General features: G+C 39.0%; 1 protein-coding gene across 6 annotated transcripts in view; it reads right to left on the minus strand.

The window, feature by feature from the left end:
* Arhgef9 (Cdc42 guanine nucleotide exchange factor 9) overlaps positions 1–21,819 on the minus strand; it is a 150,801-nt gene that overhangs the window by 73,624 nt on the left and 55,358 nt on the right. For all 6 annotated transcript variants that reach the window (XM_029534076.1, XM_021187595.1, XM_029534075.1 and 3 more), the window contains one exon: positions 12,707–12,886. In XM_029534076.1, coding sequence (XP_029389936.1) covers positions 12,707–12,886 — 180 coding nt within the window. The remainder of the gene's footprint in view (positions 1–12,706; positions 12,887–21,819) is intronic.

The raw sequence follows: 21,819 nt of genomic DNA on the forward strand, positions 1-21,819 counted from the left end.
CCATTCTTATCTCCTTGTACAAAGCTCAAGTCTAAGTGGATCAAAGACCTCCACATAAAACCAGAGACCCTGAAATTGATAGAAGAAAAAGTGGGGGAAAGCCTCAAAGATATGGGCACAGGGAAAAAATTTCTTAACAGAACAGCAATGGCTTGTGCTGTAAAATCAAGAACTGACAAACGGGACCTCATAAAATTGCAAAGCTTCTGTAAAGCAAAAGACACTGTCAACAAGACAAAGAGGCCACCAACAGATTGGGAAAGGATTTTTACCAATCCTAAATCTGATAGAGTAATAATATCCAATATATACAAAGAGCTCAAGAAGCTGGACTCCAGAAATTCAAATAACCCTGTTAAAAATGGGGTACAGAACTAAACAAAGAATTCTCAACTGAGGAATACAGAATGGCTGAGAAACCCTTGAAAAAATGTTCAACATCCTTAGTCATTAGGGGAATGCAAATCAAAACAACCTTGAGACTCTATCTCACACCAGTCAGAATGGCTAAGATCAATATCAGGTAACAGCAGATTCTGGCGAGGATGTGGAGAAAGAGGAATACTCCTCCATTGCTGGCTGCATTGCAAGCTTGTACAACCACTTTGGAAATCAGTTTTTTTGGTTTTCAGAAAATTGGACATATTACTACCGGAGGACCCAGCAATACCTCTCTGGGCATATACCCAGAAAATATTCCAACTGGTAATAAGGGCACATGCTCCACTATGTTCATAGCAGCCTTATTTATAATAGCCAGAAGCTGGAAAGAACCCAGATATCCCTCAATAGAGCAATGGGTATAGAAAATGTGGTACATGTACACAATGGAATACTACTCAACTATTAAAAACAATGAATTTATGAAATTCTTGGCCAAATGGATATATCTGGAGGATATCATCTTTAGTGAGTTAACCCGGTCACAAAATAAGTCACTAGATATGCACTCACTCTTAAGCAGATATTAGCCCAGAAACTTAGAATACCGAAGATACAATGTACAAAACACAAGAAAATCAAAAAGCAGGAAGGCCAACGGGTGGATACTTCATTCCTCCTTAGAATAGGGAACAAAATACCCATAAAAGGAGTTACAGAGACAAAGTTTGGAGCTAATACGAAAGGATGGACCATCCAGAGACTACCCCACCCGGGGATCCATCCCATCATCAGCCACCAAACCCAGACACTATTGCACATGCCAGAATGATTCTGCTAAAGGGACCCTGATATAGTGGCCTCTTGTGAGGCTATGCCAGTGCCTGGCAAACACAGAAGTGGATGCACACAGTCAGCTATTGGATGGAACACAGGGTCCCCAATGGAGGAGCTAGAAAAAGTACACAAGGAGCTGAAAGGGTCTGCAATCCTATGGGTGGAATAACAATATGAACTAACCAGTAACCCCTGATCTCGTGTCTCTAGCTGCATATGTAGCAGAAGATGGCGTATTCAGCCATCATTGGGAAGAGAGGCCCCTTGGTCTTGCAAACTTTATATGTCCCATAGTAGGGAATGCCAGGGCCAAGAAGTGGGAGTGATTGGGCAGGGGAGCAGGATGGGGGGAAGGTATAGGGGACTTTCGGGATAGCATTTGAAATGTAAATGAAGAAAATATCCAATAAAATAATTAAAAGGAAAAAAAGAATCTACTTTCTTAAACTAGGCATATGAGCAGTCACAAATAATGAATTAGTACATCAAATGATCACATAACAATACTTGTAGCTTCTCTTAGACAATCCATAGGAATCAAAGTAAGGTTCACGGGTAGTACTGAGGATTTTTATGCTACATAAAGAAAATTCTGATCAGAATATGTTGGCGCATAGCTATAAATCAAGCAATATTAGGACTGAAACAGGAGGATCATAAATTTAAGGTCAGCCTCGGTTACATAACTAAAATCTCTCAAATAACATACCCCATTTAAATAAAGAAGAAGAAAAACAAAATAAGAACATTCATTCTCCATGCATATTTAGAGGGTCAAAAATATCTGTAAAGGATAATGTACTATCATATAAATAACACTAAATGATCAACCCAAAGTGCTAATTGGAGAGTGGTTCAACAGAATTCTAATGATCTACAGAATCTTTGATGGGTCACATCCTATCTTGAAGCCTTTATTCCCTCACTTTAGATCTGTAGCTGGGATGGAAAAGAGGAAAAATTCAAGGTTTTCATATTATAGTAACGGTTAAGTAGTACACCTGAGAGGGAGAAGGAAAGGTTAACACTGGTGGCAGGAGAGTGGCACATATATGGAATACCCAGATCCCCTAAATGTCTGCAGCAGCTTTCAAACCAACAACTCCAGCCTCTGCACAGTCCACATACATCTTTGGAAATGAAGGGAGGACTACAGATCTGTTTTCTTTGTACTAGGCTTTGTATGTGACAACTTGTGGTGTCTAGGAAAGACACTGTCACCTCATTATAGTGTATGTGTATATACATATGCATATATACACATACATATATGTGTAAAAAATTGGGCATACAAAAATTTAATTGGCAAAATAAATGAATATTATATCTGGAAAAAAAAAAAGAAAGTAGGTTCTGGCTTAACTTTTCATTTAGCTGGATTTGGTTCAATTGGATAATGCAATAGGCCTGAATTAGTTGACCCTTTCTGTAAACATCTGTGAGCCATAAAATTTCATATACATGGAAGCTTCTATACTAGTAGTTTTCCATATGACTTTTAAACATGTTTTAGTGTTAATTATCCCTCTCCTTACTAAGTCCTCTACCCCTTTGTCCCATTCCATGTAACTATGCTTGCTCCATCCCTCATTCCCACTTTATAGTATCTGTAACTTATCTCCTCTCTATTGAAAGCTTACCCAATCAGGCCACTACTGGCTTCCTGATTTATACAGGTATTTCATTTAAACACATGTATCTGAAGATTTAAACCTGGCATCCTCATATAAGAGACAGAACATTCAGTGTTTGCCTTTCCAGTATGGGCTCACTCAAAAAATTTCCAGCTCCATCCATTTACCTATGGACTTCATAATTTCATTTTTTTCTTCACAGCAGAAAAAAAATCCATTGTGTAAGTAAAAGACATCTAGGCTGTTCCCATTTCCTGGTTATTGTGAATAGAGCATCAATAAACATGAATATAAACTCTGTAGTAGGATATAAAATCCTTTGGGTTATGCCCAAGAGTGGTATAGCTGGAGCATGTGGTAGATCTATTTTCAGTGTTTTGAAGAACATCCACACTGATTTCCATAGTAGTTGTACCAGTTTGCACTCCCACCATGAGTGAATAAGTGTTTCTTTTCCCCATATTTATGCCAACATCTGTCATCATTTTGTTCAACTTGTTGTTGAACTTAGCCATTCTCATTGGGCTACAATAAAAATCTCAAAGTAGCTTTAATTTGCAATACTTTGATACCTAAGCTTATTAAACATTAAACAAAACAATTATTTCTGAGCCACTTGTATTTCTCCTTTTGAGGTCTATCTGTTTTATTCCAGGCCCCAATTTTTAATTGGGTTGTTTTCTTGATGATTAGGGTTTGTTGAGGTATTTTTAGGGGAAATTTGTTTGTTTAGTTCTTTGTACATTCTAGATACTAACACTCTGTTAAATGTGTAGGTAACTGTCTAAAGTGACTCCATTTACACTAGCTTTAGCTAACTTCTGCTAATGTTTCATTCAATTCCTTCCCAGACACTGCTCTCCATATTACAATGAGCAGAACATTCTAATTCTTTCCATATGAATATTTTTGGGTTTGGAGAGATCTATGTTTTACAACATAGAATAAATTATTTAATCAACTAAAGCTTTTGAAGACTTTGTTAACAGAAACTTTTGAAACATTTTCCCTCTGGCCTGCCTATGGTATGATGTAATTGTGATTTTTGGCTGTATAATATATAAAGATAATCTCTACAGGCTATATAATCCTGCTCACTTTGGGGTCCAGAGTTCTTTCTCGCATGAGCATGTTTTCGACCACTGGCAAATAAAAAACTTTTAATCTGACCATCACTGAGCAACATTCCCTTGTATGTTTTGTGGGTCAAACATAGTAAAGATTTTTTTCTCAGATCTTTCTCTTTACTTGAGTGATGGTGTCTGTTTTACTTAGGGTTAAAATTATTGTGATGAAACACCATGACCAAAAAGCAAGTTGAAGAGGAAAGGGTTTATTCAGCTTACACTTCTACATTGTTGCTCATTATTGAAAGAAGTCAGGACAGGAACTCAAACAGGGAAGGATCTTGGAGGCAGGCACTAATGCAGAAGCCATGGCTTGCTCCCCATGGCTTGCTCAGGCTGCTTTCTTATAGAATCCAGGACCACCACCAGCCCAGGAAGAAAAACCACCCACAATGAGTTGGTTCTATCCTGGCTCCTCCAGCTTTTGGGTTCATGCCCATCAATGGATTTTTGTGAGAGATGAGACAATCTACAGACTCAGAAGTCTCTCCCTGTGGCAAGGACTAGATTGTGGTATGACCTCAGACCTGAGATTTTTTTTCAAGCATCCCCACCCCCACACACTATAGGACTCTGGGCTCCAGGCTCTAGTCTTCTCCTTTCCCTAGACCCTCCCAGGAACCAACACTCAGTTCCATCTCACTCCCAAGCACACAAGGAGCAAACACTTGAAGGACCGGCTGCTCCCTACCTTCAGAACTTTGGACTTACCTAAACAAACCTAAGAGTGCACCCTCGAGGCACTCCAAATTCAAGAAGTAACAACCATATTCTCCCTGGGAGCTCATCCCAAACCCAAGCAACCCAGGCTTCCTGGTAGTCTCCAAACTATCAGGTTGAGGAGACCTACCCGCCATGCAACCTGTCTGCCAAGCAACAAGCCTCCAGGCCCCTCCGTGTCTTAGCCCACTGAGTCCCCCTCCAGGGACTCAAATCATTAGCATGAACTCAAGATACAGTAGCCCTACAGCTAAACCAGAGCCTCAGCAAGGTGACACTCAGATAGTCATGTTCACATGCAGTGGACCTGGGGACCACAGACCTGTCCCAAGGTGAATCTATGAGATAGTTATTACATAAAACTTGAAATTCTTTTTTAATATTTATTTTTTTATTCTTAGTCATGTAATTTGTGTGGGGGTATGTGCATGTGAGTTCAGGGGCTTGAAGAGGCCAGAAGCATCAGGTCCCTGTAGAACTGGAGTTAGAGGAAGTTGTGAGCCAAATGAGGCAGGTGTTGAGAATAAAACTCGGGTCTCAGAAAATGCGATACTCTTTAACCATTGAGCCATTTCTACACCTTCATAAAATTTTAATTAATTTTTCTTGAAAAATTAGATGATTTTGTTCCTTTGGGCGTCCTACCCTTCCCACCCCAACCCCCACTTCATATCACTTGGAAACTACTCAAAGTCATACTTTACTGATTTCAAATGAGGCAGGAATTTGCCAGTTGGAACCTTAGCTCTTGAATCAACCTGCCTCATTTGGCAAAATTGCCTGTCTAGTCCTTGTGTGCATGCAAGTTACATGTAAGTTAGCCAGTTCTGGCAAACACACATCATATACATCATACGTGTGTGTGTGTGTATGTGTGTGTGTGTGTGTGTGTGTGTGTGTGTGTGAGAGAGAGAGAGAGAGAGAGAGAGAGAGAGAGAGAGAGAGAGAGAGNAGAGAGAGAGAGAGAGAGAGAGAGAGAGAGAGAGAGAGAGAGAGAGAGAGAGAGAGAGAGGAGAGAGAGGTATTTGGTATATGGTATTTTTTATGTGCCTGTTAGTATCAGTGTGTGATTTCTTATGTGAACATGTAGAAGCCAGAGGTAGTCATGAGGTGTGTTTCCTCCATTGTTCCAAACTTTTTTGGCTGAAAAGTTCTCTCACTAACCCTGAAGTTCATTGATTCAGTTTCTGGACTGGCTGGTCAGTGAGCTTCACAGATCTGCCTGTCTCCCTGGACTCCACCACTGGCCAAGCTCCATAACCTGGGATTCTGGTCGCATGACACTAGGCCCTGCTTTTTATATGAATTCTAGGGATCCAAACTTGGGTCCTCATGCTTGTACAGCAGGTACTTTCCTGAATGACCTTCCTAGTTTCAGGCAATTCTTCTATGTGACAACCTTCAGGAAAATGAGATACCAAAGAAATTGAGAACTAAAAACAAAGGCATGACAAATGGGGAAAAACAAACAAGGAAAATGTATACAACTCTAAAATATACCCATTTATTAGGTGTTTGGGGGGAGTGAGTTGGGCGTGCTACACATGCCATGGAGGATAGAGAAGAAACTGCCAGAGTCCAGTTGTTTCTCTCCTTTCACCATGTGGGTCCAAGCAATCAAATTTGGGTCATTGGGCATGGCTGTAAGCACCTTTACCAGCTGAGTCAGCTTGCTGGCCAACTATTTACTTTTTGAACAAATCCATGCCTCATGAGGCAGACCTCAGCACGCACTAATAACAATGTGTTATGTATCCGATATAAAACTGCCTTAACATATGCTCTCCGCAGGCCATGGCCCAGTGTCAGAACAAAGGCTTCTTTTCTGCACAGCATCAAAGGGAAGCAGACTGAATGGCTTGAAATTGGTGCCTAGCAGGAGGAAAAATGCTACCATGGGCTACTTAGAAACACAATCATGTATCAGCAGCTTGTTCTCACCTCCCAGGGAAATAAACCCAGGAAAGTAGGTAATGATTTCTACAGCCAGATACGAGGACTGATAGTCAGTATGATCTAATTCACTTAAGCTGACCAATGAATGGGAAGATACTAAAGCCACGTGACTCAGTTCTTAAAACAAAAACATCACAAAAGTAACAAATGTTCACTGCTGAATATATTATGAAGCAGACATGGGATACTACTTTAAATATATAAGGAATAAACATTGGTATTATAAGAAATATTAGACTTCCAAGTTATGATTTATGCTCTATCATTAACAGTCCAGATCTGTAACCACATTATTCACTCTAAACTTGTGTTATTGAGAAAGTAGTTATTAGTCATGTGCGACTAGCATGAGTTGAGATATCTTCTACATATACCTTATTTCCCAAAACTTAATAAAATATCATTATTAATTTTATAGTGGTATTATATAATATTCCATAATATATTGAAGATACTAGAACATATAATATGAAATTTAATTTCACCTGTAACTTTAACTTTTTCATGTGACTACTAGAAAAATTCATATTACATCTGTGTCTTTTATTCTACAGTATATTTTCTGGGAGAAATATAATAACCGATGTGTTTAAACACAAGCTACAAAATAAAAGCTATCCTTTAATATAGTTCCTCATGCTGTGGTGACACCAAACCATAAAATTATTTCTTTGGTACTTCATAAGTATAATTTGCTACTGTTGTAATGTAAATATCTGATATTCAGGATATCTGACATGCAACGCCAAAGAGGTCAAAACTCACAGATTAAAGAAAAAGAAAAATCTAATTTCCAGACCTTACCTTTAAGGAGTCTTATTAAGATAGCTTACATTTTAGTGGGGCTTTCCCTCTTTTGAAATTTGTTTCTTTTATTGAGCATGAAAAGTAACAGATGTCACTATAGCATTTTGATACATACTTTATTCTTATGTTCTCTCCTCCTCCAAGCCTCTCTCCTACCCTCCCAGCTCTTCCTGTTTATCTTCATCCTTGGCCTAATATCTACTCTTCTTCTCTCATGTCACATGCATCGTGTATTCTATTACCTTATTTTTCTTCTCTTGGCCCCTTAAGAGTGCTTCTTCCCCTATCATGGTCCTTTTATTTTTTTCTATTCACCTTCCTGAAAATTACATTCTTCTTTGCAGTTAAATAAAATCACATTCTGTATACACTCTAATTCCATTTTCTTTATAGAATCATCTGTTGATAGACATCAAGCCTGGTTTTTGAAAAACTATTATAAATAGTTCAGCACAATAATAATGTGGATGTGCACATTCTTTGTGGTCGAATTGAGAGTGCTCTGGGTTTTATGATAACTACTCTTTATTGACAATTTATCAGGATTTAGACTCTCTATGGAAATATACGTTTGGATATGTATATGTGAATGCCTTCAGAAAAGTTTATCTGATGAGAGGATACCCACCCTGAATGTTAAATAGCACCACATTAGGACCCTGGACTGAATGAAGAAGAGAAAGTTAACTTAGCATAATCATTAATCTTTCTCTGCTTCTTGAGTTGGGACAACAGGCATTTCACATTTCTGCTGCTATGCTGTCATAGTTAGCCTCAGTTTTCAACTTAAACAGACTTACAGTCACCAAGGAGGAGGAAATCTCAACCTACGATTTTCCCAGATCAAACTGGCCTGTGGCCTTGTTTGTTAGGTATTTTATTAATTGCTCATTGCTATGTGCTGGAGAACCAGCTCACTGTGGGTGGTGGCATCACTAGGTAGTTGGGCCTGAGCCTTCTAGTATAAGAAGGCAAGTTGACTCTGGATGGTCCTTCCTTCAGTCTATGCTTCACACTTTGTCTCTGTAACTCCTTCCATGGGTATTTTGTTCCCCATTCTAAGAAGGAGGGAAGTAGCCACACTTTGGTCTTCCTTCTTCTAGAATTTCATGTGTTTTGCAAATTGTATCTTGGGTATTCTGAGCTTCTGGGCTAATATCCACTTATCAGTGAGTGCATACCATGTGTATTCTATTATGATTTGGTTACCTCACTCAGGATGATATCCTCCAGATCTACCCATTTGTCTAAGAAGTTCATAAATTCATTGATTTTAATAGCTGAGTAGTACTCCATTGTGTAAATGTACCATATTTTCTGTATCCATTCCTCTGGGGATCCATCCCATATACAGCCATCAAACCCAGACACTATTGTGGATGCTAACAAGAGCTGGCTGACAGGAGCCTGATATAGCTGTCTCCTGAGAGGCTCTACCAGTGACTGACAAATACAGAAGTGGATGCTCACAGCCATCCATTGGACTGAGCAGAAGATCGCCAATGAAGGAGCTAGAGAAAATACCCAAGGAGCTGAAGGGGTTTGCAGCCACATAGGAGGAACAATATGAACTAACCAGTACCCCCAGAGCTCTTAGGGACTACACCACCAACCAAAGAAAACACATGGTGGGAGTCATGGCTCTAGCTGCATATGTAGCAGAGGATGGCCTAGTCGGTCATCAATGGGAAGAGAGGCCCTAGGTCCTGTGAAGGTTCTATGCCCCAGTATAGGGGAATGCCAGGGACAAGAAGCAGGAGTGGGTGGGTTGGAGAGCAGCTGGAGGGGGGAGGAGATAGGGAGTTTTCAGAGGGGAAACCAGGAAAGGGGATAACATTTGAAATGTAAATAAAGAAAGTATCTATTTTTTTTTTAAAAGCAAGCTGAACAAGCCATGGGGAGCAAGCTAGAAGGCAGCACACCTTCATGGTCTCTGCTTCAGTTACTGCCTCCCGGTTTCTGCCATGAGCTCATGAGCTCTTGACCTGTTTTCCCTCAATGATGGCCTAAAACTAATAAGATGAAAATACACTTCCTAGCTCTCTCAGTGACTGAGCCATCAACCAAAGAATGTACACAGGCTACACAAAGGCCCCTGGCACATATGAAGCAGATGTGCACCTCAGTATTCAGGTGAGTCCCCCAAAAGCTGGAGTAAGGGCTGTCCCTAAAGTTGTCCGCTGACTGTGAAATCCATTCCTCTAACTGGGCTGCCTTGTCTGGCCTTAGTGGGAGAGGATGAGCCTAACCCTGCAGAGATTAGATGTACCAGGATGGTGGTACACCCCCTCAGAGGAAAGTGTAGGGATGATGAAGGGAAGAACTCTATGAGAGGGAACCCAGAGAGGGTCACATTTGGGATGTTAATTAATTAAAAAGAAAGTACCCTCCCTAATGTATTTTAGTCTTGGTGTTTATCACAGCAACAGAGAATGAAAACATATGCTTTCCTTGTCATAATGCCATGTTCCCTTAAACTGTAAGCCAAATTGAACCACCTCTCCATTAAGTTACTTCCTGTCAGGAATTTGATCAGTCATGAAAGCTCACACAGGTACATAATTGGAATTAGATGGTAGTTCTGTTTCATTTTCAAGAAACATTGATTCTCATTTCTATAGTGACTACACAAGTTTACACCCCCAATCAGCAAAGAGTTCCTCTTCCTCATGTTCTCACTAGCATTTGTATAACTTTGTGTGCACATTCATGCATCTGTACCAACATCCTCTCCATGTGTGATGTGTGTGTGTGTGTGTGTGTGTGTGTGTGTGTGACAGAGAGAGGGGGGGTTAACCATTCTGAATGGGGTGAAATGCTATTTCAAAGTGGCTTTATTAATGACTTATATTTTCCTGTTGGTTGAGAATATTGAACATTTGAAAAAATATTTATTAACTATTTGCATGTCTTTATAAGAAAACTGTTCAGATGATTAGACTATAAATGGATTCAGTGATTTGGAGGGACTGGATATTTTATTTGGATTTTCCGTTTTACTAGTCTGTTTCTTGGGTATTCTATATGAAGTGACTACTGTGGATGTATGCCTGAAATATCACTCCTTTTAGCCTTTTAATTAAAACCATCAGTGCTTGTTCATAGATATTCTCTAAATATTGACCTTGACATTCATTTCATTAAGTCATCTTGACTTGCTCAATATTCCTCCTTTTCCCATGGTCTATTTCCTTGAAAACAAAACACATTAATATTTAAGTGTGGTTTAATCGGCCTTTTAAAAGGAGAGGCTGGGCAGCACAGGAGCCACACGCTCTATGTGCATAAAGATTCACACCAGCTTTTATGTCTTGTGGTTATTGATGGGTTCATTCTGAATACCCTAGGGACTGATTTATCAGCCACTAAAGATGGATCAGGACACCGATAACATTTCAAAGCATTAATAAGATAGGCAACCTAAGCAGAGAATAAAGGATTAGATATTTCATTAGAAAACACCCAGCACCAAAGGAGACAGGAGACAATTCTATTCATTTCCTTGCTTAAGCCAACACCTAAATCCTATTAGTCAATCAACTGTGCTTTATAAGTTGATATCCCCTACAAGAATGGGTTTCCCTTTCAACTAATATGGTCAGCCTTGAAGTGTGGACCTTGGCAGAGCTAGTAAGGTGGTAAAAATGATCACAACTATACTTATGGAAAAAACTAAAACATAGGTAAGCATTTTTCAAGTATTTTATGCTTGTATAACTGTGTTAAATCTTTTCTTAGCATGCATTAGCTCATTATGTCCTTAGGAAAAAGTCTGCTGTGTGACCTCTATGTTGTAGTTGAAAATCTTGCCAAAAAAAGTAACAACAATTAAAAACATATTGGTAGGAACTAATGAAGTTGCAATCCAAGTTCATAACTCCAATCCAATGCTTTGCTCCTTCCTTCAAATTACACCCAGGGATCCCATCCTCTCAGAGAAGGAGAAGGGGAATTGTGAGAGAGGAAAGTGTTTCCATGTAAATAAAAAGTCCTTTGCTCTCCAAAAGTCAATGCCCCTCTAACCTTTTGCTTGGGGCCCAGAACACTTAAGTCTTATATTGCAGAAGAAACCAACAATGAAGATGGTGATACATCTTAGTTGGTAGAGCACTTGCCTGGCATGTATGAGGTTCTGCATTCTTCAGTACTGAAAAATTAAAGATCTTTGATTATATACATGTATGAAATTCTCAAAGAACTTCTTTTTAAAAAAATTATAAAAGGAATAAAGGACAATCCAGAAGGAACTAACAAAAGGCTATAGCAAGGGTGGCCATTAATACACCCTCATGGTACTTGTCTTGCCATAAAGAAATTCTCATTGTCTCCCATTCATTGTGATATCCCCTGGCCAGAAAAAGATCGCCAGGACCAGTTTGCAGATGGGAAAAACTGGCCCTTCCAATAATTGAAGAACAAATTCAAAATAACAACCTCAAGAAAAGCCAAGAGCTCAGACACATGGCCAGTGAAAATTTCCCACAGCAACCTGCTAAAAGGTGACCTATTGAAAACAGAGACCTCACAGGAACACCATTCATTAATGTGCCCCGTTCTTTAAGGTAAAGCATCAAACCACCCAAGCCTTCCAAACCTTTACAGGCTTCCTGTTCCCATACACAGCATGTCTTAGATCCCAGCCATTTGACTGTGTTATAAGAAGTAAGACCTGTGATGAGTAATCTCTGCCCCTGAAAAACAGGGAGTACATATTCTGTCATTAATAGCTGAAGACTGTGACAGTACATAATAGTTCATATTTTCTTCTAGGAGAGAAAAAAGGAAAGAAGTATAGTTGATATAAGGAGAAAGAGAAGAGAGCAAAAATGAAGAGTAGAAGAGACAAGAAGGATCTAGAAAGAAGGATCAAAATGGGGAATATAGAAAATAAAGTAGATGAAAAAAAGGAAACGAAAGGCAAGAAAAATTTTTATAGCTATAGAGTTGAAAAAAAAAAAACCCTCAAAACCCATCCAAGTTAAATCTAGAAAGGAAAGACTGGACAAAGGAAGTGACTTATAAAAAAAGTGTGCAACAGACAATGCAACTAAAATAAGAAAGAGATAAAAGAAAACTCTAAAGGTTTAAAGAAAGGGGTAAGAGTGAAGCAAAAGAGACAGAGAAGGAGAAAGAGAAAAAGAAATGAAAAGACAAAAGAAAACCCATCAAGAGAGGAATGAGCAGAACAAGATTGCATGTAGGGAAAGCCAAGGAGAAAAGAGCAGAGTGAAGGCTGGCACTCACCCTCACAAAGCTGGCAGGAAACCATCCCTCCTCATCGTCGATCTGGCCCCACCACCAATCCTTGTTGGAAGCATCCAAGACTTTGATGACGTCGCCAGCCTTAAATGCCAACTCCCGGTTGGCCATGGTGACGTGATCCCATACTGCCTCAGCACTAACGATGGAATCTCCAGTGATCAGCTTAGGAGACAAAATGAGAATGTGTTCAGTCCATACATCTGACTGGTCTACTTCACACAAATCTACTATCCAATGGTAACGCTTACATGTTTCAGTGGTGAGAGGTGGTGATGAAGGGAAAATGACACCAACATGCATGCTATATTGGACTACAAGACAAACAATGCTTTTGGTTCTCTATTAGCAAATATATAGAATAATCCAGAATATGGACAAAGAATCATGCTTTTATCTATTTTCATGAACTCCTCTTCCCAAAATGAAAACAAACAAATAAACAAAGCTCTATTCTCCCTCTTTGGTGCTTTACACCAGTCCTGGATCTTTAAAGTAGGAAGGCCGGTCTAGCATCAGCGACTAAAATGAAGCACAGGCATATTTGTTTTCAACTCTTTGTGCTCCTTTCCCGTTCTTCTCCTTCCGAAACTGATCAATTGAGAGTTGGCAGTATATTATTTAGTTCTCACCATCACATCCCATGTGCTAAGAGTATGTGATATGCTATGCCTGATAAACTCAAGTCTGCAAATATGCACTGAGAAGTTGTTCAACTATCCTGTAGCATATATAGGGAATCTGTCTGCTTCATTTGATAGATTATAAAAAATTCTGATAATAAAGAGGTTAAAGCAGAACCTGAAGCTCACTTAATAAGGCAGAGGGTGTACATAGTCCTTAATTTTAACCTGGGTCATTCAATTTCATGGAAATTGGGAATGGGCTCCACACAACAGAAAACAAACATCCAGTCCATTACCACATACACATGAACAAAAACACATATAGCCATGGTACTCCTTTAAGCACATATAGATAAGGATGGAGTGAGAGGTAGACTGTCTCGCTCTAGCTACTGACCACTGTGTTAAACCTTCATTTGTTCCCCCCCCCCCCGAACTCTTCCACCTTGTAACTACTGGTCATCCCAGCATTTGTGAAAACACATTTTGGAATTAGAGAACAACATATGGTCTACCTGGCAAGGAGACTCAAACACTCTCACTCTCTGTGTGTACTGAGTTACTGACCATGTCATTTATAAATAAGCTTTCCCATGAGCCTATTTGAGGAAGGAAATGTCTGCCTAAGGAAATCATGGTTCCATAAAACCAAAGGTAAAACATTTCAAAGATAACAGACACTAATGTGTGGAATATATACCATTTCCAAAACAGACCTGTCATATAACACAACGTCCAGAGAATTAATGCTACAGTCTTCTCAGGAAATGAATAAGCAGAACATTACACACATATGAATATGTAGATATGAATATACACTGAGCTTCTGTCTTGGTTAATGTAGGTATACTGCCCCTTAGGTCCTGCCTAAGACACACTTTTTGGTTCAGCATTTTAACCTCTATGTTCTCCACAAAAATTAAGGCACAGGAAAAGTTCAGTACAGACATTCCAGCAGGACCTTTTACAACATATTTCAAATGCTTTGAGTTTTACTATTCACAACTTGTTTTCTTACCCACCACATCACATAATCTGTACTAAATGAGCTGTGTTTCATTATTGCCCATATTTTAAAGATGAGAAAAACTGAGGTTCAGGGAAATAAACTTGTTTTTCAGCCAGTAACAATGCATAAATTTCAGAAACAGGTCTTTAGACCTAGGGACCATCGAACCATACTACTAATATGGACTCACTTATACAGAGTGCTATCATTTATTATAAAATGAATGGTCTTAAAGAACGCTCAGGAAAGTAATTTTAATCTGCTCCCTAAAGAGATTCCTTTTTATGTTGATCTTGCTGTCTTCCAAAGAAAATAATCAATGTCTGCTGGTTCTGGTCTCAGTGGAGAAAGAGAATTGCTAGTCATTGGTTGCTATGTTTTGAATGTGGCATGCCCCACAAAGGCTCATGTGTTTGAAAACTTGATCTCAGTTGGTGGTGCTGTTTTAAGGAATTTATGGAACCTTTGGGACACTGAACCTAGATGGAGGATGTTCCTGGACGCAGACCATGGAAATTAAACCCACTTCTAATAAGAGCCCAAGCTCTCTACTTCCTGATCTGCTAAGATACAACCAAACTGATACATGTTCCTGCTGCTACAGAAAGAGCTAACCCAGCCTCCATGCCTTCCTTGCCAAGAGAGACTATACCCTTTAAAAACATGAACCAAAATAAATTTCTCCCTTACTTTGTTTCTGTAAAGTATTCTGTCAAATTGATGTGAAAAGTAGTCTCAACAACAACAAAAAATACTTATAGGTAAGTTTCCCCCTCTCCCTTCAAAGATGGGTCCCAACTGAATGTTGTAAAATCAGCTCATTAATCCCAGACAGACCAAGCCTAGAGGATCATGAGGGTTTATAGTTGGAACTATATTTCCAGCCTTTGATTAAGTGTCAAAAGTTTGTTAGCTTTGAATACTGACCCTCTGTTCAGGACACCATGTATAAAAACAAAATTCAAATGCAGATACAGTCTTTCCTTAGAGCATCTACTTTTAACTTGCAAGCTATGTGATGTAGTTCTACACTCCTACTTGCTGCATAAGCTATAAAACACGGAGCCAAGAACTAGCTGTTGTGTGTGCAGAGGTGTGATGAAGATAATTAATCCAGAGGGGCTTGAAGTTATATGTGGCTCTGGTGCTCATTCACCATAAATACCTGTCAGAGGAAAAGAATACTCTTCTCCCATTTTCTGGGTAAAAGTAAATTAAATAAATAAAAGTAAATTAAATGTTGGCTAAAATTGGTTATGTGGATTCCTTTTCTGTATAGAATTAAATTTTAATTTGCTACTATATATATATATATATATATATATATATATATATATAATTTACACATTCATTTCTCATTCAGCATGTACTCAATGGCCTACTGTGTGCATACATCTGCTCACTGAGATTATTCCCCTCAAACAACATCAAAACCTACCTTTTATTCAGGACTTTGCTACTTCAGAAAATAGCAGTGAAGATATGAGGTGAAAAATGGAAAAGTTAAAGGAACAAACCCAAATGGTGCTGTCAGTATGTAATAGAGATACTGAGGAGTGCAATATTACAAAGCCAAATGCAAAAGACTCCAACTATGCAACACTGGACTTCAGCTTCTTCATCTATGAAACAGGATAATGTCTGCTTCACAGGCAAGATAATAGAGAGGGTGGGTTAGCATGATGGATATATAACACCTAGAATGCCTTAGATTTAATAGCTCAGTATAAGACTTGATGGGTAGGAGGTACTATACAGTTATTTATCTCCAGGAAAGGTTTTATGGAGCACTGAAGTATAGAAAAGATAGTAACATAGGCTGAAGGAAATATAAGGGTATTTGAGGCTGAAGAATGAGGTTAAGCAAACAAGAGGTATATATCAAGAGGTATATATATGTAAAGTGACTTGAATTTAGTTTGAAGGAAATGGGAGCAAAGTTGATTTTCAGGAGAGGATATCAATCCTAAGTGTGGTTATTAAAACATACGCTATGTGAGGAAACAATGAAAATGTTAAAGGAAAAGGGTTGATGACAAATATGCTTGTAAATGTGTTAAAATGGAGGATAGTTAATTGGGTATATAAATATGTTGGAATTTCAAGACAAGTCAGAGGAACAGAGACAGAAAGTTCTAGGAGTTAGAAGAAAATGTTGAAACTAAGAAATCTTGTCTCAGAGGATAGAACTATGAGAAAAGCCATAAACCTCAAAAATTAATAACAAAGGGACATGTGGACTCAAAGAACAGCCAGAGAAATAAACTGAAATAAAGCTGGCAGTAGATCCTTATAAAGAAAGCCAAGAAAAGTCATTTGGGAGTGGCTCTACCACAAATTCCATTCTCTATTCTCCTTCTGCTTTATGCCTCGTTTCCCACAGAAAAGTCCTAATTCCCAATTGCTTCTACTCCTGAAATCTCAACATAAAGCTAAGAGATGGTGCTTAGTTACTATATTATGGAACACAAATATTTCTAGGCCACAGGATAATACTCCTGTGATATCTAACAAAATATCTTCCAATTCCCAGAGCACGATGGATGCAGCACCAAACATATACTGATTCCTTTTAAGATTTACCAGTAAGTGGGGCACACAGTGCTTCAAGCACCCTCACTAACGGTGTTCTTGCATATGAATAAAGGGATGAAGAAAGCTTATTTTAATCCAGTAGGTCTGAACTGGGGCTTAAAGGAAGTCCTTTGTGATCCTGACACTGCTGATCCATGAAGGACCAAGCAAACTTCTGTCATCTGGGGGCTGTTCTTTTATCTTCTGATGCCTCATTCTTCCCCAGACACCCCTATGCTACTATGTGGTTTGGCTCCTCTGCCTCCAATATTCCCTGCGTATCCACAAAGCTTTCATTAGCAGTTGTTGTATGTCTGAGAATATGTATGGTCATGTAAAAGGTATGCCCAATGTCAAGTTGCAATGACAAGGGATAAAACACCCTAGGATCACAGCCCTCACTCAGTTTTCAAGAACTTTATCACTTGCTTTAGTCTTCTCATTCTTCCCCTCCAGCTGAAAAATATAACCCCCCAAATAGATATTTAATTAGCCTGACTGGCTAGCAAAATATTAAAGTTTACTATCAAGAAGAATACATTTAAAAATAAACTACTGAGGCTGGAGAGATGGCTCAGCAATTAAGAACATTGGATGCTTTTCCAGAATGTCTAAGTTTTATTCCCAGCACCAACATGGAGGTTCACAACTATGTCTAAGACTAATTTGAGGGGGAACCCAATGCTTTCCAGTTACCTTCACAGGCATCAGGCATGTGTATACATACTTACATGCAGGTAAAAGACCCATGCACATAAAACAAAATATTTGTTTTCAATTTAAACATAAACCACAATATGTTGTAAAGAATAACAAATGTTCCAACTGTTGTTATGGTAATTGAGCAAGTTCTGCCTTCTAGAAATATACACAGCAGAAAAAGGAAGGCTATCAAGAGAGGGTATGAGGTTTCTTCTGTCCTTTTCCCCTCAGATGGCCCCTTTTTTCAATGGCTAAGCATGAACAATAGCCAAGTTCCATTTCCTGGCCCCCTTTAAGTATATCTAAAACTGTGGTTTTATGTTCTTTCAGAGTAGAAAAGTTATCCTTTTAAAAGAGCTTTGTAACTAGACTCTTGACTATTTAGCCAAAAGTGTTTAAAGGACAACCATTATGCATTTTTTGACAAATTATAACCCAGGCTGCTGCAAGAACAGCTAATCACAGAATCTCTCTCTCTCTCTCTCTCTCTCTCTCTCTCTCTCTCTCTCTCTCTCTCTCTCTCTGTGTGTGTGTGTGTGTGTGTGGTGTGTGTGTGTCTACAGGTGTGTGTGTGTGTGTGTGTGTGTGTGTGCGTGTCTACAGGTGCATCTTATTTTACTTTTTTATTTGTCTAGGATAGCGTATACACATGTGTGGGTGTTTGCAGAGACCAAAAGAGGGTGCTGAATCACCTGGTTCTGGAGTTACTTGTGAGTGTAAGCCACCCCACAGAGATGCTGGGAGCCAAACTCATGCCCTCCGTAAAAGAAGTATGAGCTTTTATCTGGTGAGCCATCTCTCCCCAGACTATGTACCTTATTTTGACATAGAATCACTCAGGAAATAGGGAGCTCACAAACTTAGTTCGACTGGCTGGCTAGCTAGCAAGGCTTGGGGACCTCTTGTCTTCACAGTCATAAGAATGAAATAGGGAACTTTCGGGATAGCATTTGAAATGTAAATAAAGAAAATATCTAATAAAAAAATTTTTAAAAGAAATCTAAAAAAAAAAAAGAATGAATTAATGAATGAAATAACAAGTATGTGGCACAAAACCCAATCTTTAGTGCTAGCATCTGAACTCAGTTCTTCATATTTATACGGTAAATACTTTATGAACTGAGCGATCTACCTAGCCCCCTGTCTAAATGTTTCCATCAGTCCAGTGGCACACTGAAACTAAATATAATCCCTCAATTACCTCAGTTTGGGCATTCTGTTGAAATGACTACTTTAGATTTGCAAGGGACAAAGGACAATGATTTCATTTTTGCAGTTTACTTCTTCATTCCCTTCCTTTGTGCTTAAAGGATGGTTTAAAGGTCCATTGCTGAGGAAAATAAGAACCCATGCAAGGGACTGGCTGGCAATATATTAAAGCATAGCCTACTGCCTGCATTTCCCCAGATTGTTTGAGAAAACTGAGGGATAGTTTTTACACTTTAGCCGTTGGCTGCTCCATTAAAAACAAATCAATAGATATTTTGGGTTTTGTTCTCTATTTAGGTCCCCAGAGAAATCATCCTTTATCATTACATTAGCCTGCCATACGCCTCCAGTTTTATCCTTGCAAATGCCTGTTATCACTTCCAATGAAATGTAAAATGTGTCATATTCCTTTTCTTAAGTTTTCCTAATTTACAAAATTCTATTGAATGTCCTTCTTTCTTCCTTCTTTATCCCTCTCAGATATGAGATTATTCTTCACTTCCATTACCCCTTCTTAGACCTGGCCCTCATTACCTCAAGCTGTCTCCTAACTAGTTTTCCACCTCCCACATGCTTCTTCTCTCCTCTTTAAGCTACTATAAGGAATAGATTGATGTATTTTTTTTTTCAGTTTTCCTTGCTGCTAACATTCTTTGTGCTCATGAATATTTAGTAACTCCCCGCCATCAATCTGTATAAGTTAGTCCCATCTCTGATCTAATCCTTGCCTCTAACTGAGCAAGGACCTTCTTTTTTTCTTTCTCTTCTTGTGGTACTGATGATTAAATCCAGGATTTTACACATACTAAACAAGTGAGCTACAATCTCAGACTGGATTGCCAAATTGAATATTGTAGGAAGGTAACAATCCTACACGTGCTTCTGATGCAGCCATACTCTACAGCCAGGCTGCTTCTCTCTATGTGATCTTGGGTCAGCAGCCCTTTAGTCCTTTCACTTATACCTCCAACCAGTGTCCCCTCCCCCTCTGTCTCTTTTACTAATTTCTATTTAGGATTAGGGGAAAGTAACAACTAGGGGAAGTTAAAGTAGTCAAGCAGAGTATAATTCTAAAAGTAACATCACTTGTGCACTGGCTATGAAACATCTGCTTAATCTACAACAAACAGTATTGGTAACCTCTTTCTAAAACTTCTATGGTGACCATGCATCCTAAAACCAGGCAAGCTCTGAATTGGATCAGAGTTGGCATCTCCCTCCCGTTGTAAACCACTATGTTGCCAAATAATCTGTTTATACAATATGTATCTATGTGGCTTACAGACTTGTTAAAGTTACTTGGTTTTTACATTTTTTTCACTTTATACTAGATTTTTATTACAGATAAACATATGTATCTTGTGGTTATCAGAGAAAGAAAAAGAGATAAAAGGTAAGAAAAAGCCTTTTTTAATGTAGGAAACAATGACAACAGTTCCTTTTTCTTATCTCTAGGACATCAAGACCTGCTTGCTTCCAACTTCAATCTGGTTGTTGCTAGAGGCAAGCTGGAAGAACTCAAGCAGTGCCAAGTCACTTAGGTAACCTAAAATGATCTTCAAATCCATATTCGAATTCTAATTTTTCCCCCTTGGGTTACTATGAATAGTCTTGAAGGCTTCAGTTTTTTCCCAGTCTGTGATTTGAAGTTCAGTCTTGGAGTTTCCTGGCTAGAAAGCCCATAGGCTTCCAGAAGGGTAGGAGGAGGGGGCTAGAACTGCATGAAGAATTTGTCCTCTGTACCACCCACATGATAGCTCTATAATCATCAACATCACAGCCAGAGGGTGGGTGGGCAAGGCAAAGAGAAGGAGAAGTCATTTTTCATCCATTTTGACAGATGTCGTGTTAAAATCTTGCTGGGAAAAAAGAGGATTTGTGGATGGGGGGAGGAAACGGGGAAGAGCCAGGTTGGAACAGAAACTAATGGATCTAATATCCAAATGTGACCGTCTGGCTAAGGTGGCTAGAACGAGAACATCATTTATCCACTCTAGTAGTGCTCCTACATCTAGAGAACACAGGGAAAACATATTTCACTCCACTTAAATCACCTTCAATTATACTTGATATGACCTAAGACAGAAGTTAGTGTCCAATTCCAAAGACAATGTGTCTCCTGTGCAATGAAGAATCTGCATTTAAACAGTCCATCAGAAAGTAAAAGGTGGTTTCCAGTGATTTTCCTGATTTCTCTCTACTCAAGAGAAAAAAAATCCAACGTGGGCCAAAGCACCTAGTCCTTGTCAACAGTCTTTCAGGCCCAATAGACCTTGTTTCTCCAGTGAAAGTCTAGTAGTCCTGGGTTTCCAGCAAGTATACAACAAATAGTAGATGACAGAGGGGCTGAAGCGTTCAGTGAGCAATGACTGCGTCAGGCCTCTGGTTAAACTGGCTGATCTGACTTCCCCTCAAATTTTGTTAAAGATTTAGAGGGCTAACATTATCAAAACCTAGACTTCAAGAGAATATGAGAGAATCAAAATCAAGCCTACTCCCAGGGCACTAAAGAGATAGCACCAGGTCTAAGGCTGCAAAAAAAAAAAAAAAAAAGTGGTTGTGCTTAAAACAAAGTACTTCAAGTAGGTCAGTCAAGCTTATATAAGGCAGCATCTGCTTGTCTGGACTAGGTAGAGGATGTCAGAGTAGTGAAGACAGGGGAAATAGGGCCACTGATTAAGGTACAAAGCATCTAATAAGTTTTGGGGGCTCAAACTTGCTCTCTTTGACTTTGGGGCTCAAGAGCCTAAAAGCAGTGAGGAAACATACACGTGATTACAAAAGAAAACTGAAGAACTAATTCAGCCCTCTTTGACACAAAAGAAAATGAAGGCTCGAATGAGAAAATGTTCCTATGGTGTCAATCCAGTGAACATCAGAGCTAACATTAAAAACCAAGCATGAATCTTAAGGAAAAAAATGTCTGGCATTTATTTCTGTTCTATAACCAGAGTTTTCAAAAACCATAGTTAAGTGCT

This window comes from Mus pahari, chromosome X (assembly GCF_900095145.1).
Source record: "Mus pahari chromosome X, PAHARI_EIJ_v1.1, whole genome shotgun sequence".
NCBI lineage: Eukaryota > Metazoa > Chordata > Mammalia > Rodentia > Muridae > Mus > Mus pahari.